Source organism: Trichoderma atroviride, chromosome 1 (genome assembly GCF_020647795.1).
Source record: "Trichoderma atroviride chromosome 1, complete sequence".
Lineage (NCBI taxonomy): Eukaryota > Fungi > Ascomycota > Sordariomycetes > Hypocreales > Hypocreaceae > Trichoderma > Trichoderma atroviride.
The window spans coordinates 5,334,998-5,352,295 of record NC_089400.1 but is presented as its reverse complement, the minus strand read 5'-3'; the positions used below and the strand labels follow the sequence as shown (position 1 = coordinate 5,352,295).

The window sequence follows — 17,298 nt, the reverse complement described above, 5'->3', positions numbered from 1 at the left end:
CCATCCTCACGTTTGGGTCGATTTGTTCCTTTTCAAGCAACGTTTGAACTACATGTAGGTGTCCGCTTTGGACGGCATAGCCCAGGATTGATAAGCCATCATGGTGTGCATTGAGCTCGATTCGCTCATCCTGCGACAAGAGGTTGACCAAATCCCCGTGGCCCCCCCACGGCTGCCGCTGCCAAAGCCCGACCGAACCCTCCCGGCTGTCCTTCACAAGGATCTGCCTTGTGCTCGAGTAGCAGCTCAACAACCTTTGTGTTGCCATACTGAGCCGCGATGCAAAGAGGAGAGTCGAACAGGCTCTTACGCAGTAGACTCCTCCTCATAGGAAACTTGTTCTGATCAACTTGATACTTTTCCAGCAAAAGTTTCACGAGAGACACTTGTTCACAGCGTTCAGCCGCTGTTTGTAAAGCCGTCCAGCCAAATTCATCGCATGACTCTACTGTCAGGCCGAGAGCAAGGAATAGCTCCACCACATCCGTTTGGCCGTCCTTGATGGCATCAAACATTACCCGCAGCCATGAGTTGTCGTAGTTGCGCTCCCACCAAGTCTCCTGTCCTTTTCTAGAAATCTCGCTGGCTTCTTCGTCGATGCTGGCCCGGACGCAGTCGACCTGCAGTAGAATTCCCACCAGATCCTTGTGGGCTCTAGCCTTGTCGACCGCCCTTGGCCACATATTGCGAGGTACCGCCGTTTCAATGAGTGGAATGTCGAGAATCTTTTTCATCGTGGCTTTGTTGGCCCTTTTCGCGGCCCTCTCTAAAGCCGTACATCCGCCATGGAGCACGTTGCGAAGGAGGAGAGTGTCGTAAAACTGCTCATAGTAGATTTTGCTTGCACGGATAAAGTTGAAAACATCTTCAATCTTTTTCCACGTAGTCCATGAGGATCTCGGACAGTATGTCGAAACACAGCATGAGCCGCTGCTCCTCCCTATCCGATGACCGCTGCGCCATTGCGTTTGAATCTCGGCCTTGTTCGTTATTAGATTGGAAGAAATAATGTAGTTGTTGAGTCATCTTCCGCCAAAGAGCACAGCGGTTTTTCTACCCTCTGATGTCGTGTATCGCCATCGTTTCTCTTCCACTTCCAGTGATTAAACTTTACAAGTGAAAACATGTACGCTGCGCGAGGACATTGACACATTTATAATGCAAAGTTTACGTCGGTCATGACTGACAATGTTCCGCTCTTGTATCCCCTGAACAGCGTGTTCGAGCGACTCTCTTCAGAACAGGTACAGCTCTCGTCCAATCAAGTTTCCGCCATTCTTTGACCATGAACAGCTGCTAGTTGCCTTCTTTCATGCTGGCTTGTTCACGCGACCATCTCCCCCGGGATTCACTGCTTGGTACTGTCATGGAACGAACAAGGAACACGATGAGCTCGTCACAAGACATACAGATGATGGCAACATCTATTCATGGTGCCAGACTACGTACATTTCGTATATATCAGTACATATCTGGCACATTGCTGTATTATGCCGCTCTTTGCGGCATGTGGTCATGGCGCCTTGACCGAACGCAGCTCTAAATATAGAAGCCACAAGCATCATTTACAAGTGCTATCAAAGACATTGTTCAAAGGTTGCATTACCTCCCATCAGATCAAGAGAATGCGGTTGACATTGGGAGCATGTTTAGGATTCTTTTTGCTTCAACGGAAGCGTCTTGTTGTTTTTGAAGTGATGGTGTTGCTGACTTGTTTCTTCATCTTCGTATCGTCTTACTACCGTTTTAATCTTTAGATTCTAAATAAAGAGTCCCAACCCTTTGTTTCCTCTTCCTTCTTCCAACCTATTGACAACCATTGGCCCTTGATTGAACAACACATATTGTGCCTTTTGGACAATGGTCATTTCGGATGACAAAGTACATTGTCGTTGAATACAAGAAACGTGCTGGGAATATAATGGCTGTTTTCATACTGTAAACTAGTAACACACATGGTAAATCACAACTAACTCATTCGTCCGTCTTTTCTTCATCAGGATTCTTCTTTTATAACCCTTGTGCCTTGTCCAAATGTCTTTTCATCATCAGTCTTGAACGAGTTCAATGAGTGTTTCTTTGCAAAAAGTTACAATGCAGTCCGACAAGTTTCATCCTCTCTCGTCATGCCGAGTCTGCAATCTTGCCATGTATATAAAGGAGGAGCTTGACGCTTCCAATGACCATCCGAATCCAAACAACCAAGACAGTTTACCAATTCACCAACTTCCAGCTTCCAAAGCCCAACTTTCCAGCCTCCAAAGCAAACAACCAAGACAGTTTACCAATTCCCCAACTTCCAGCTTCCAAAGCCCAACTTTTCAGCCTCCAAAGCCTCCAAAGCTTCCAGATTTCGACCGACAAAACAGACTTTGGCTGCCAAACCATCATCTACATCTCCCAACTTCCAAAAACACGCAAATCTCTACCAGCAGACAACTTCTCAACCCTCAAAACAGCCGTAGCCAATACCCATCATGCCTGCAGCACAGTATGCCATTGCTTGGATCGCCACCAGCGAGGCCGCCTTCAATGGTGCCCTTCAAGTTTTGAATCCCGATCAGGAAAACCACGTCTGGAGAGTTGACACCCCCAGAGACATCGTCAGCAATGTCCCTACCCCTCCTACCCGATACCCGTACAATCATGGAGTAGTAAACGGCCAAATGGTTTACCTAGCCAACGCGTTACACGAAGATTTTACCAGTCTCTTGGCTGAGATCATGGTGAGCAAGCTGGCCAGGAAGAGGATACAAGTTCGTATGATCCTAGTCAGCAGCCTTTCCTATGTTGAAAACTACGCCGCATCCTCCCTTGGCCCCAACCACTGTGTTCTCGATACCTTTCCCCCCCCTCGCTACCACTGGCACCGTTTCAGCTGAATGTCAAAGGAACGCATATCGCCTTCTCAATGCGGCGAGTAGCCATTATCACGCTTCCCAGCTAGGCGAGGGTTACGCCTACACACCCGTCTGTCTTTACAATCACCAAGACCCAAATCTCACAGTCAACATGTGTCATTCAAACATTGTCTCGGGCCTGCCAACCATGGCGTTTTTTGGCCTGCTCTATACGGACGACGTGTCTCCAGATGCGCAAGTCAATGCGTCCATGGTAGCTGCAATCCAAGTCATGGGCGTTCTCGGGCACCTCGAACAGCTAGAGCCAATGACACAATGGTGAGGAGAAATTTGGGCCACCATTTGACGTTGAGGGGATGTGATGGAGACTTTTTTTTCTATTTCTTTCGGAATTCCGCGTCTACACAGATTTTTCTCCTCATTCTCCTTTTTTTTTTTTTCTTTGCCCATCATTACCACAGAGCGATTGTTTTCTTTGTGCTCACTCTTTGATGAGCAGCTGGTCGATTTGAGTTTGTTGTTGTTGATTTTTGTTTGTTTATTTGTTTTTGTATCATCTTTTGGGACTTTGGAGCGGAGTATTTGTTCGTTCTTTTTTTGTTGCATTCACACATCTTAGATTAGCAGTGTTCTTTCGAGTATGAAATAAACAGACATTTGGCTTTATTAATCCCAGCTTCTATAAAAATGTAGATACAATGGTAGAAGTAAAAGAACAATGACAAATACGACGAGTATATATGTTAATAGAGCAGTAAAGTGGCAGCATACACCATGATGAGGGCACTAGATTGCGAAAGTAGGTATAATGTCAGTTTCTCAGATATATTGCTTGTATAAGATGCTGGCATTATCCAGATGTTTCAGCAATTAGAAGCCGCTAGTTAAGAACTAGAGAAATGAACATTGCCATTATAAAACGGAGCAAAAACTCTCCATAACATCACCCGCCTACAAACAGATCAACTTCACCTTCTTTCATCTTCATTCCTCGTCACATAGCAATCAACAATACTACACAATACCACAATGCAACAACCTCATTGTTCTGTACATGGTGCCAAACCATGTTCAACTATACTGAACAGCCATATTTTCTTGTAAACAATGTCAGTCATCTTGACACTCTTCACAATCATCCCAAGGACGTGGAAATATCACTCTCTTTATTACTATACCAAAGTCCTTTGACACTTGTAACAAGTAATGTACCTACAGCATGCGTCGCTTGGAGCATTTGGCAAGTATATAAAGACGCAAACATGTCTGTTTTACAGACAAGTCAGCATACATCAAGAATCTGATACGCATACCAGCATACATCAAGCAGTTTCACCACTTACCTCTTTCCCCAACCAAAAGTCCAATATCCCATTCTGAAACTTGCATAGTCCAGCCAATGGACTCCATAGCATGGATAGTTGGCTCTGCCGCCGCCCAGCTATATGCCAAGAATCAACTTCAGCTCGACAAGGCTCCGCAAGTCTATGAATACAACGGAGACCGGATTCATCTTGTGTTTGGTAGAATTGGCGGCTGCCACGTCACTTTGGCCTATTCTGAAGGAAACCGCATCTCCGAAACAGCTTCATTCATGCACAGATTCCTTGACAGAGACACTTTCCAAATGTTTATCCTTGGCGGGGTGGACGACTCGTTAAACTTCCCACAACATCCCAATCTCATGTTGGGTGATTGCGTAATTGGTTTTCCCGCCACGAATGAGTTTGCATTCTTCGACGCAGAGAGCACCGTCACACCCACGGCTGTTGTAAACGCGAACCGCCTTCTACACGCCGTCGACAAATACATGAGAGAGGACCGGCGTGAGATTCTCATACACAACAGGGGCACCAACTACGTCGTCAACGCCCGCCCCATGTATAAACACTGGGACCCACAAGAATGGGAAAACCTCATGTGTTGTGGATTGGATATCGAGTTTAGGCTGCCGTGCATCGTAATCCGAGGCCTGAATAGACACTTTCCTGGCGATGGCGCAACTTACCTGCCTTGGTACGAAATTGCGTGTGAGGCAGCTGCGGTGACCACAAGGGCCATCATTGAACTGATTGAAGCACCATGAAAGGGGGGAGTCATCAAAGGAGGGGAATGCTTTCAGGTTGGCTAGCCGAAAATGCTTTCTATCCCATTGTTTGCTCGCATAGTTCTATCAGCATTACCATTGTTAGTCATTAATCTTTCTTTTTTATTTCGAAATATTTCTAGCTATTGCATTCGTAGAGAGTGATTTGATGTGGAAATAAATGTAAAAGAGATGCACATCATAGGCCTTGCTATTCATACCTTTGTCAAGCAAAGAACAAGGGAAACGATTCTTTTGTAACGGACTCATCAATTGATGGATTGTCCAGTCCGGCGTTTTCTTCCTATTTCTTCTCATGTTACTTTCAGTACAGAACCAGTATGGCAGTAGGTGGAGGCACCACCTAACCAGCAGTACAGGCAGGCGTTTATTTGTTTCTCCAAAGGCATCCTTTGAGGCTTTTTTAAATCTCAATTGCCGTATTTCTCATCATTTTCTTTCATGTCTCCCAAAATCGCAGTCTTTTGCCAAAGATCAATGGCCGACAATAAATCCTTGTTGATGAACATCCAAGGGAGAATAAACAGTCTTTGCCTGTCGCATTTTGTGTTTGTATTACTTGTATTATATGCCTTTTGAACATGACGCAACAGGAAACACCACTTTCATGATGTGACGTTGTTGCATTTTGCCTCTTTGAAAACATTTGCGAACAAAACATAACAAAGAGAGCTTTTCACGGCGAACAATCAATGTGTTTTCTTTTCGAACATGTTCGTACACAGAGCCGCTCTTGACGACATGGAATTGATATGAACAATTCATCTTGGTGTATGCTTTGTCTCTTTAAGACTTTTATGAACATAACGTTTGCTACAAGGAGACGCTTCTAATAGTATGAACTTGGCATGGCTTTACATGTTGCAAAACAGCATCACAAAGGCCTTTTGAACGTTGCTGTCGTAGTAGAGTATGCACAATAGCAATACTCATCTTGAGTCTTGCTCGAAAAACTATAATAAGAGGCAGATCCGACTGGCTGATTACCATCTCGAAGCAATCCAGACAAGACAAACCTTCTACACACCACAGCACACTCCAACAACCACACCATCCAGGCATCCATCACTCTTCCAGACACCTCTCTAGCCTCAAGCCTTGAAACGCCAACTCTCAAACTCCCAAATCTCATCTCCGAAAATCTCCTTGCATTTCATCATGGCAAGCTCTTCAGCCGAATGGCCCATTGGGTGGATCATTCCCGATACCACCGAGTACCTCTATACCGTGCCACTGCTCGGCCCCAATGCCGAGCAGGGTATTAGAGTTGGAAACAACGACGACCTCGTCTGGACAAAGGGTGAGTTGTACGGCAAAAAGATCTACCTAGTCAACGCTTCAAGGCTACAGCTAGCCTATGCAAGCGCCAACATGAAACAAGCATTCGGTATCAAGATCCTGTTCGTTGGAGGCACTTATCAGTCAATGAACAGCCTCCATCCCATTGGCCATTGCAATTTGAAGATGCCATATGTGGACGATTGGAACTCTAACAAGTTGGCAACATCCATCCCCAGAGACGACATTGAGTCCTTGGCCCAGCTGAGTGTTGCCAAGGATCTGTTTATAGCCAGATCAAAGGAGGGACACTTTAACCTCAATCGATTAATCAGCCAATGGGCTGAGAACAACCAAGCAGTCAATCATGGACTCACAATGCCACCAGCAACACCTGATTGTACGTTTGAAACCCTCCCCTTCCCCCGCATTAGAAGAGAGAATGATGCTAATACGATAACCAGCATATGAAGAATGGCCAGCACATAAGAATGACCAAATGTGCTGTGGCAAGGAGTTTAACAATGAGAACTACACCAACCAGACTCCCTGCCTCAAGGTTTTGGGGCTCGCGGGATACCGAGGCAGAGCCGACAACGATATAAAGTGGCTTAAATATGCGACGCTCAAGAGCGCAGCCGCCATCGCGGGCATTATATTCAGCCTTACAGTTTGAGCAGTGAGACGGAAGCTATTTGGCCTAGACAGGGCATGAACACTTTGCGTATTTGTTTTGTTTTCTTTTGTTTTCTTTTCGAGCTTGTTTCTTTGTTGATTGACACCAAAACCAGCGCACTGAGCGATACTGAGATTTTGCCATCTTGTTTATTTCACCGGCTTTACCGATTTTGGCAGTTGATTTTTGGTTTTTAGACAGTTTCTGTTGTTTGTTTTTGATGGCATTAGATATTATTTCTTTTTGATGTAGTTAGACATAAATAAAGGGAGCCATTCTCCAGCACCCCAGTTTTGTTATCCAACACCCCAAAAATAAAGAGTGAAGTTATTTAGCACCCCGATTACGTTATTTAGCACTCCAGCTGTAGCTTAGGCTGCTACTGCTGCTACTGCTGCTACTGCTGCTACTGCCGCTACTGCTGCTACTGCTGCTACTGCTGCTACTGCTGCTACTGCTGCTACTCCTGCTATTTTTGTAAGTATTTGGCAGCTGTATGTTTAATATAAAAACTGGCTGCCCTATTATGCTACAGTTGGGGTGTTGGATAGGTAATAAAATTAGGGTGCTGGACAACTTCTCCCTAAATAAAACTTGGCCTTTTTTTGCGTGCTAATCTTGACCTTGGACGTTGCTTTTATGCCACCAGCGATACAGTAGAGCCTTCCCCACTGTTTGGCAGCAACTGCCTTGAGCTGTCAAACTCGCGTGACTGATTGGCTGATAAGAATCCGGAATATACCTGTACCTAGCGACGACGAGAAACTCCAACATTATCAACCTCCAAATCCATCACCATTTCAGCTTGGCGACCATGGATGGTCCTCCAGTGCCTAGCAGGTTCAACGCGGAATTCTTTTGCTTACAGCTTGCTTACAGGCACATGCTCAGATCTCGCACAGGTACCATTGCAACAGTTGATTTGTTTTAGGCTCGTATGGATGGATCAGCTCATAGAATTACGGCAAAGAAATATACTAACAGCATGGGATTAACGCAGTACATATCATGACTCTCCAACGATTTCTCAAATCCAACCGCCCGCCGACAGCCCGAAGAAGAAACACAATCCACAGGGTGCCCGAGAGCCGCTGGCGAACCGCAGCTACAAGCGTGAGTTTAATGTACGCAACACCCCAAGACTGGCGCCAAACCAGGGGGCCTTCCCGAAAAAGAAAATGGCGAAATCGAGGCGTCCGGTGGTGAAATCTGGACCGGTTTTTTCACACCAGGTTTAGGCGGTCGAACGTTGCAGAAGGCGAGAAAGAATCAAGAGCAAGCGATGGTCCGAAGGACGTGGAGACACTAGACGGTGCCTAGCCCGTGGCTAGTCGGCGGGACTGGGGCTTCTTGTGTCAATTCCCTCCATCCAAGCCGTTTTGTCATCATCCTGGATTGGACTGGGGGCATGGACAGATTGGCAGATACTCGGTTGCATAGGAATATGGCTGGTGGTGAGTTATCATAGAACCGGATATCCTCCAATCTTTCACCCTGTCGATCATCTACATTCGGCTAGGGTTCCGTCGTTTTTACATGTAAAGCAGTCTGGATCTCTAGTGACGATCAGCAGCAGGTTTACGTATGCAGGCCGCTCTCCTCAGCCTCGAATTAAACGGCAAGGAACAGGAGGGATTAAAAAAGAGACAGAGAGGCAGCGGCACCCACCACCGATGGTCCGAGATTCGCAATTGTGGCTGACCCATTCAATGGAGACAAATACCCCGTCTGTTGAAGGAAAAAGGCCTTTTGCTTTGGTCGTCTCATACTCGGACTGGCTTTTGCGGACATCTGCTCGTTGCTGATTGGGCCTGGCCTCCAAGCCATGCGGGACCCGGAGCATCGCTCTCGAGCACGTCATCGCCAGAATCTCGAGCCAAATGCCGCCATTCTATGGCTGCGGTGGACCGCTCCCAGTCTTTTTTCCCTATTCTGTGGAGCATTTGTCGAGTAAGACTGTAGCTGCTGCGAATTGCGACTGCATGGGCCAGTTTTCCCATGGGCAGCCGGTGGGGTGGGAGTGGTGTAGGGAACAAGAGAAGCAGGCAGATGTTCCTGCGAGGCTGCTTACGGGATCGCCAATCTGCCAGGTGTGTCTCTACAGATTTGCACTTCAAATGCCAAATGTACCTTTTTCGGGGCCATGGATCGTTGGCGTTTTAGCATCTCCGAGACGACCCCAGAGGAGAAAAAGCATTTATAGTCTGGCGTTGAGACGCCCGCCCCCATCGATCCTCTCCCTCCTTTCTCCTCTCTTCATCTCCCTTGCTTGTGGCTCTTTCATCTTGTCGTCCTCGCTTCTTGTTCTTTTGCTATCCCTCAGCTTGCAATCTCCTGTTGCCTGTTTTCGTTGTCGTTTCCCCCCCTTCACCAGAGCCTGTTGCGTGACTGGTCGTGCCGTTGACACCATTTTATCCTCTCAAGCTTGGCCACCCCACCATCGTCATAATGGCCAACTCTCCCCACGGCGGCGTCCTCAAGGACCTCTTTGCCCGCGATCTGCCTCGCCAGGCCGAGCTGCTGGCGCAGGCCGAGACTCTTCCTGCGCTTGTGCTGTCCGAGCGCCATCTGTGCGACTTGGAGCTCATTCTCAATGGCGGTTTCTCGCCCCTAGAAGGTATGCCACAGTTTGTTTGCCGTCGCAGTTGGATTAGTGCTGGTCGCAAAGCCCCTCCAAGCTTGCGCGCAATGCGGATCGCAAGGATTCGACTTGCCCCGCGTTGGCGCAAGTGTTGGCGCAAATGAAGGCGACGAGGAGAGGGGCAAAAGAGAGACACAGAGACAGGCGCAGTTGACTTGTATGGCCGCGATTACTGACATTGTTTTGCAGGTTTCATGACCGAAAAAGATTACAACAGAGTCGTCAAGGAGAACCGTCTCGAGAATGGCTTGCTCTTCAGCATGCCCATCACCCTCGACGTCGACCAGGCACAGATTGATGAGCTCTCCATCAAGCCGGGCGCAAAGATTACGCTGCGCGACTTCAGAGATGACCGGGATCTGGCCATCCTGACCGTCGAGGATGTGTACAGACCAGACAAGTAAGCTCCAATGACAATGCGATTGAAACTGGCGAGTTGTATGGTAGGAGCCAATTGGCCTATCAAGTAGACTGCCAAACAATCAAAAGTCCTCTGCAGAGAGCTAACACTACGCGCAATCCAGGGTTCAGGAGGCCAAGCTGGTCTTTGGCAGTGACGACGACACTCATCCCGGCATCAAGCACCTCTTCAGCGTCGCCAAGGACTTTTACGTTGGCGGAAAGCTCGAGGCCATCAGCCGCCTTGAGCACTACGACTTCCTCGATCTGCGATGTATGTTTCACTCTATTTTAGAGACATCGTTCCCGTGCAAAATTCAAAGAGTAAACCACTAATTACCAGTTGATTCTATACAGTCACCCCTTCCGAGCTGCGATCCCACTTCAACAAGCTCGGCTGGCAAAAGGTTGTGGCCTTCCAGACCCGAAACCCCATGCACCGCGCTCACCGCGAGCTGACGGTCCGAGCTGCTCGTTCTCAACAAGCCAACGTGCTCATCCACCCCGTTGTCGGCCTGACGAAGCCTGGTGACATCGACCACTTCACCCGAGTCCGCGTCTACCGCGCTCTGCTGCCCCGATACCCCAACGGCATGGCTGCTCTCGCTCTGCTGCCCCTGGCCATGCGAATGGGTGGTCCCCGTGAGGCTCTGTGGCACGCCATCATCCGCAAGAACCACGGCGCCACTCACTTCATTGTCGGCCGTGACCACGCCGGCCCCGGCAAGAACAAGAACGGCAAGGACCACTACGGCCCCTATGATGCGCAGATCCTCGTGCAGGAGCACCAGGAGGAGCTCGGCATCAAGATGGTCGAGTTCCAGGAGATGATTTACATCCCAGACCGTGACGAGTACATGCCTGCCAACGAGATCCCCGAGGGCACCCGCACCATGAACATCTCCGGCACAGAGCTGCGAAACCGCCTGAGGACTGGTAAGGAGATTCCCGAGTGGTTCTCTTACCCCGAGGTGGTCAAGGTGTTGCGAGAGCAGAACCCACTGCCGCGTGAGAAGGGCTTCACCGTCTTCCTGACGGGCTACCAGAACAGCGGCAAGGACCAGATCGCGCGTGCCCTCCAGGCGACACTGAACCAGGGCGGTGGCCGACCCGTATCCATGCTGCTGGGCGAGACGGTGCGTGCCGAGCTCTCATCCGAGCTGGGCTTCAGCCGTCAGGACCGAAGCCTGAACATTGGTCGCATCGCTTTTGTTGCTTCCGAGCTGACCAAGGCCGGTGCTGCCGTCATCGCTGCTCCTATTGCGCCATATGAGGATGCCCGCCAGCACGCTCGAGAGCTTGTTGAAAAGTCTGGACCCTTCTTCCTGGTCCACGTTGCCACGCCCCTCGAGCATTGCGAGAAGACGGACCGCAAGGGCATCTACCAGAAAGCTCGTGCCGGCGAGATCAAGGGCTTCACCGGTGTCGACGACCCCTATGAGGCGCCTCAAAAGGCCGATCTGACTGTTGATCTGACCAAGCAGAATGTCCGCTCTATTGTGCACGAGATCATCCTGCTCCTCGAGAGCCGCGGCCTGTTGGATCGTCTGTAAATCAGCGTTGCTTTTTGTCTTTTGTTTATCGTTTTAGTTCCGTTTGTGTCGTTTGTTCTTCTCAACACGTATGGATATATGTACTTGGAAGAGGCAAAAAGAGTTGGCGTTTGGATATAGTATACATGTGATGGATTTGTGTTTCACAGATGGAGAAGAGAGTCCCCAAAAGCATTTGGTCAATGGTTTATTTTGCATAGATGGACGGGTGAAATAGATGAAGAAAGAACCTAACAGCTAGAGGTGGCATGGGGTAAAAGACATACAAGACTCTATTATAGCAACATGTGGCGGCACAGAGAAACTGTCCGCCTTGACAACAGCGATTGATTCGCATTTGCTGATTGCAGTGACGTCTCTATTTCTCGTGGCCCATTTGGAAGTAGCAGCTTTTGGTTGAGATTGTTTCGGGGCGTTTTGGTTCGGTCGATACTACTGGCCCGAGATACATGTACCATTTATCTGCTTTACTCGAAAGTGGTGGCATCTGCAACTGCATGCGGCGACATGTCTCCGCTGTTGAACATGCGGCATGGATGCGATTGGCCTGTGATGCTGCGTCGTTTATACGAAGAGCGCATGTAGAATTTCTGTACGTCGCATCCTGCTGAGGGGTATTGTATCTATAGAAGCTCTGTGTGAGTGTCATACGAGCTTCTACATTGCAGCATCTGTTTCGACAAGTGAGAACTCTAGGTAGACACTCTTGGAATAGTCTTCTCCTTCCCTCAGACTCGTCGTCATACGTCAGCACTTGATGCTTCAGCAGCCCACATGGATCAGACGTAGTCTTCTTCCGTGAATTCCACAAGATATTCCAAACTCAAATGCTAGCACGTGCAATACAAAAAGGTGAAGCGCCGGATGCCACGTCAGGGGAGGGGCGCAAGAGGGACAAGACAGAAAAAAAAAGCCGTGCAGCCAATCATTTCGGTCAGTTCCCCCCTCCATTGGGCTGTGATTGGCGCCGGCTGTAGACTTTGATGTGCCGCTAAATCGAAGCTGCTGCTTTGGTGCGGGAAAGGGCTCCAGTGCTGCCAATTTTAGGTGTGACAGCTGCTATGGATGGCTGTTTCTGAGTGGCACGGATTGGGCGCACCGTTTGCCCGGGCCGCGCTTTAGGCGTTTGGGAGCACCCGCGGTAAGGCATCATCAGCGTTTTTTTCCACACATGGTTGGGCGTCATTGTTTGTTACGGGAGGCGATGGACTTTTTCAACTATCAATTCCAATAGCATGCAATAGCATTCTTGCGTATCTATATTGTGCCATTTCTTACATGTGCCCTTGCAGAGTCCTTTTTCTTTGGGGTCGCACCGAGGATGAGGGAGATGATGGAGCTAGCGGTTCGTCATTCCGATTGATGCTTTTCAACTCCGGAAAGTGCCACAGCTTTCTCGACTTTTGGCACTTTGCCCCGGGGCTGGTTTGATGCACCGCCCCTGCGCTGCCAGCAGCTCAAGCTGCGCTCTAGCGACGCGATTACAGGCAGGGCAGATCCATTGACTGACTTTGGACGATCAGATGCATCAAAGACTCGCGCATCAAGCAACAAAAGGCAGATTCCAGGCCACACGACCGCTAAAATCTGCCCACCTCCAAGCTGTGCTGTTGCCGCTGACCCACCCCATCGCAAAGTCCAGGTACTTTCCCTTCTAGTACCGCCTCCCTGAGCCCAGCCTGCTGTGATCCCCCCCTATGCGAGCCCCTAAAAGCGAAAAGCCCGTTCGTCACAGCGCTTCGTATCACCTGACAGGTACCACTGCGTCTCGTACCTGCCCGTACTCCCCTTCCAGTTCCAGGCCCCGTCTTTGTCTCTAGCAGCTCTAGTAGGGGTCGTCGCTGCCTGAGTGAGCCAAGCAAGAGCTTCCGGCATCGACTTCGATTTCGATTTCGATTTCGGGCTGATCCCTTGCTCACCGTCCCCTCACTCTTTGTCCAACCTGCACATCATCCTCTTCTCTCGTTTCCTTCTCCCCTCTTCATCTGCAGCTCGCCGCTTTTGTTTGCCTGCGTCTCCATCGTCATCCTCCTTCTGTCCTATCCTGACTCGCCTTGTGCTCCTCTCCTCCTTTCCCACTTGCACACAAGGGACCAAAAAAAAAAAAAAAAGAGACAGCAAACACCACACAAAAAGCCAGCTCCAAAAAAGGAACCCCTGCTCAAAACCGCTGCAGCCTCCGCAGAAACCAACCACCACGAATCCAGCCGCCCCTCAACCCAACGCAGCGCAACTTGCCCCGATGGTGATTCGAAATGCCGTCCAAGGAACGTGACGCCGACGTCAATGTCGACGACGAACGCCTGCGCGACAGGGCCCGTCGTTCCAAATCTGAGCGCAAGCCTGACCGAGACCGCCCCCACCGCTCCTCGAAATCCGCTCGCAGCTCCAGCGACACGCATTCGCTCACCTCGTCCACCAGGCGCCACCGCAAGAAGGAATCTGACCGGGACCGAGATAGGGATAGAGATCGCGATCGAGACCGCGAGAGGGACCGGGACCGGGACCGCCTGCTGCCCCAGCGCCCAGTCAGCATGTCCGACCTGACCGTCGACGCAATGTCCAAGCTCTCCATCGAAAAGGACCGCATCTCGCTGCCTTACCCGTCGTTTAACAAGGCGCACAGCAAAGAGGCCGTCAACAGCCGCGAAGACATTGCCGGCTCTTCGACCTCGCAGGCCAAGGCTTCCACCCCGCTGACGCCTGAGCCTACCGACGTTGCCTCGGGTGGCGGAGATCAGGAGCGTCGATCCAAAAACCATCTCGCCCCTGACGACATTCCTCGATCAGCTTCCAAACGGTCGTCCCGATCTCGACCGCCCACACCTCCCGATACAGACGTCTCTGCCGCCAGGAAACGTGCCGAAGAACTTTTGGACCGCGGCAACAGGTCTACGGTTTCCAGGTCGGCGTCCCGTGCCGCCGAGGAGAAATCCTCAAGGGTTAGCCGCCGCTCGTCAACCAGCGCCGCGACCTTGATACGCTCACCCACAAACAAGATTCACGACAAGCTTCGGTCGTCTGTCCTATCACGCTCGTCCAGCACGGCCTCACATTCACGCCACTCATCCAAGCGGTCATCGTCAACTCGCAGCGCAAAAAAGAGCAAGCCTGAGCCGCTCCACGTCGACTCGTCTCCCTCCAGTGCCCAGGACTCTTCTCCCAAGACGCCAACTCAGGCTCATCAATTCCCCTCTCATCTCTATGGCGACTCGAAGCGATCTCGCACCCCCGCCTCTGGCGTTGACGGCGACGACTATGCATCCACCATTGCCTCAGGTACGGCCACGCCCGCCATGAAGGCGCCCTCTCATCCTCCGCCGCCGATCCCGCCGCCACCTCCGCCTCCTGCCGTTGATGTCCTCGACATACCCAGGGTGGACTACCTACTGCAAAACGGTGGTCTGTCGGCTCCCGTCACGAGGCACTTTTTGTCCGTTCTACCCGTCCCAAACGGCAGCTCCAGGCCCTCACAATCACCACTCTCCGGCGCCGAGACGCTCTTCACGCCCTTTGTGAGCCTCCTGGACCAGTATCATACCGTTCTCACAAAGCAAGGATCGGTCGCCGTGGCCACTGGCCATCGATCAGTCGCTCGTCGTCTGCTTGACCGGCTGGAGAATGTCTTTTCTCGAGACTTGCCACCCCACGGCTGCTCCTGCATCATATGCGAAAAGTCCAACGAACCCCACCGCGGCTTGAACTGGGGTGATGTGCTCGAATGGGTCAGCGGTCGCATTGAACTGCCCCAATGGCCGCCCTTTGATTTGGCAGACATTGGCAGCAAGGCGGCCGAGGTATCAGGAGAAACCCCCCGGAGGCCAGACTCTCCCATCCAACTGGACCCTGATATCGCCGAGGAGTTTAGAGAACACTATCTGCGGCAGTCAAAGAAGGTCCGGTCTGCCGTCGACAAGTGGCTTCACAGCACGGGCGAAACGCCTGTTCCACCTCCCCAGGAGGTCGATGACGAGACGCTGAGCTTCGCCATCCTGACCAATCTCGACGCCGAGGACCGGCCCTATTTCAACGCCCTCTTATCCGGATCAAAGGAGCTGAGGCCTGCCACCCGTGCACCGACTCCGCTTAACCGACCACGCAACGATTTCATCATCAAGACTGGTCTCTCCTTGCAGCGGCTGTACCGCCTTCAGCAGGTTCCTCGTGATGCAGAGAGCGTTACCTATCTCATTAAGAATCGCCATACCCACGACCTTCTCATCACCCTCTCCAACATTAATAGCCAAGAATGGGAGATTCTAACATCAGGCCGATTTGACGGATTCTTATGGTCGGGCGCTGACGGCGACGATTTTGGCGGCGTGGAGTCGAGAGGCCCAACACCCTTCCGCGGCCCCTCAGCCATGGGTTCTCGAAACGGCACCCCTTTTTCTCCGTATTCCCGCAATGCGACTCCCGCGTCTTTCATCAGCCTTACTTCCTCCGGTATGGGTGGGAGCCGACCCCCGGTATCCAACGATGAGGAGATGGAGATGGCAGCCATTGCTGAGATTGAGCGAGAGATTTACCAGGGCATGGAAGCGTTGGAAGATGCTTTTGAAAAGCTGCATCACCAGGCAGAGATTGTTCGGACTGCACTGCGACAGCGTGGAGCCGGCCTTATGCAGAATCTCCAGAGCCGAAAGCGCATCGACGTGCTCTCTATTCCCGGCTCTGGCAACTCTCTGAACTCAACTTATGAGCGACCTGCATGGGCTGAGAGCGATGCAGGCAACGCCAGCGAGGAGGACTGGCAGATGGAGGAATATGATCTCTACCCCGATGATTCGGCTAGCAATATCAGCAGCAGTCGACACAGGCGGCCCAAGAGACGCGTTGAGCGTCGCACTCCGGCCCCCATTGAAGAAGAAGAGGAATAGACGCGACATGAGTATCGATATGGATCAAGAGCAAAGACAGAAGAGACGCATATGGAAGATATATGAATAATCTACGAGCCACGAATGAAAGCCTGCGAATTTGAGTTTCAAGTTTTTTTTCCTCCTTTATTCAACAAGCAAGCACTTGCGCAGTATGATACATTTTCGCTTGCGTTCGCAATACAACAAGGGTGGAAGGATGAGAATTAAGGAAAGGAGGCACGTGTGTGCATGGGAAAGAATGAAGAGAGAAACGGAAGGCAAGAGGGAGTGGGTTTGGGAGGATTCTTAGAAAACATTTCACAGTCATACGAAAAGGAAAAAAAGAGTTGGTTACGACTTGCCCACGAGACAGGCGACGTTCAAAGGCTGGGGCACATATTGGAGTTGATATTGACAATGTGACCTTGCCGGATACCACATCTGTTGTATGGGATTTTTTACTGCCGTTACTGTTTTGGTCTTGTCTTGTTTATGTCATCTTGTCTTGTCTAGCTAGGATGCTGTTGTTGGCGAGCAGAGGTTTGATGTTTGTGTCCTCTCTTTTTTTTCTACGCGTTGTCTTTTATTAACGGTTTTTAATGTGTTGCATGGTCATATTGGTTATTCTTATCATTGTCATTGTCATTACCTACTTTCATGATTGTGTCGTTTTTTATTTTTTGCTAGTTATTTTGGGAATGAGGAAGAAAGCTACATGCTTGTGTGATCTATTTATGCCACAGAGCGAGCATGGGAACAGGGCAGTCTCATCAGTCTTTTCGTTGGAGACGAAGCTTATTATGAATGAGAGTTGTTTAACGCAGTGTTTTGCCGACGATGCTTGGTTCCATTTTATAATTGCAGATTGATTATTGAGCAAGCTTGTGCTTGTCAACGGCGACTGGCTCTTCAAGATATAAT

General features: G+C 50.2%; 6 protein-coding genes across 6 annotated transcripts; 5 read left to right on the top strand and 1 right to left on the bottom strand.

Moving 5' to 3' along the window:
• Nucleotides 1-125: 125 nt before the first annotated feature.
• On the bottom strand, nucleotides 126-734 carry TrAtP1_001924 (uncharacterized protein; the record flags this gene model as incomplete). Its single annotated transcript, XM_066111219.1, has 1 exon — nucleotides 126-734. The coding sequence occupies one exon, from the start codon at nucleotides 732-734 to the stop codon at nucleotides 126-128; it is 609 nt and encodes a 202-aa protein (XP_065967293.1).
• A 1,743-nt stretch (nucleotides 735-2,477) lies between these two features.
• TrAtP1_001923 (uncharacterized protein) lies at nucleotides 2,478-2,882 on the top strand (the record flags this gene model as incomplete). The annotated part of the gene is made up of 1 exon (XM_014086297.2): nucleotides 2,478-2,882. One exon carries the CDS (start codon nucleotides 2,478-2,480, stop codon nucleotides 2,880-2,882), a length of 405 nt encoding a protein of 134 aa, XP_013941772.2.
• A 1,378-nt stretch (nucleotides 2,883-4,260) lies between these two features.
• TrAtP1_001922 (uncharacterized protein) lies at nucleotides 4,261-4,947 on the top strand (the record flags this gene model as incomplete). The annotated part of the gene is made up of 1 exon (XM_014085709.2): nucleotides 4,261-4,947. One exon carries the CDS (start codon nucleotides 4,261-4,263, stop codon nucleotides 4,945-4,947), a length of 687 nt encoding a protein of 228 aa, XP_013941184.2.
• A 1,179-nt stretch (nucleotides 4,948-6,126) lies between these two features.
• Nucleotides 6,127-6,922, top strand: TrAtP1_001921 (uncharacterized protein; the record flags this gene model as incomplete). Its single annotated transcript, XM_014085710.2, has 2 exons — nucleotides 6,127-6,646; nucleotides 6,711-6,922. The coding sequence occupies 2 exons, from the start codon at nucleotides 6,127-6,129 to the stop codon at nucleotides 6,920-6,922; spliced, it is 732 nt and encodes a 243-aa protein (XP_013941185.2).
• A 786-nt stretch (nucleotides 6,923-7,708) lies between these two features.
• On the top strand, nucleotides 7,709-11,842 carry TrAtP1_001920 (uncharacterized protein). Its single transcript, XM_066111218.1, has 6 exons — nucleotides 7,709-7,824; nucleotides 7,923-8,376; nucleotides 8,499-9,539; nucleotides 9,753-9,963; nucleotides 10,088-10,236; nucleotides 10,320-11,842. Exons 3-6 carry the CDS (start codon nucleotides 9,371-9,373, stop codon nucleotides 11,513-11,515), a joined length of 1,725 nt encoding a protein of 574 aa, XP_065967292.1. The 5' UTR covers nucleotides 7,709-7,824; nucleotides 7,923-8,376; nucleotides 8,499-9,370; the 3' UTR covers nucleotides 11,516-11,842.
• Nucleotides 11,843-13,770: 1,928 nt separating this feature from the next.
• On the top strand, nucleotides 13,771-16,395 carry TrAtP1_001919 (uncharacterized protein; the record flags this gene model as incomplete). The annotated part of the gene is made up of 1 exon (XM_014085712.2): nucleotides 13,771-16,395. One exon carries the CDS (start codon nucleotides 13,771-13,773, stop codon nucleotides 16,393-16,395), a length of 2,625 nt encoding a protein of 874 aa, XP_013941187.2.
• Between the last annotated feature and the right edge of the window lie 903 nt (nucleotides 16,396-17,298).

What these genes read in the sequence shown, in the direction of transcription:
- TrAtP1_001920 (XM_066111218.1), top strand. Translation starts at nt 9,371, where the DNA reads ATGGCCAACTCTCCCCACGGCGGCGTCCTCAAGGACCTCTTTGCCCGC. An exon ending in CGGTTTCTCGCCCCTAGAAG is followed by an intron (nt 9,540 to 9,752) that starts GTATGCCACAGT and finishes ATTGTTTTGCAG; the next exon opens with GTTTCATGACCGAAAAAGAT. An exon ending in CGACTTCCTCGATCTGCGAT is followed by an intron (nt 10,237 to 10,319) that starts GTATGTTTCACT and finishes GATTCTATACAG; the next exon opens with TCACCCCTTCCGAGCTGCGA.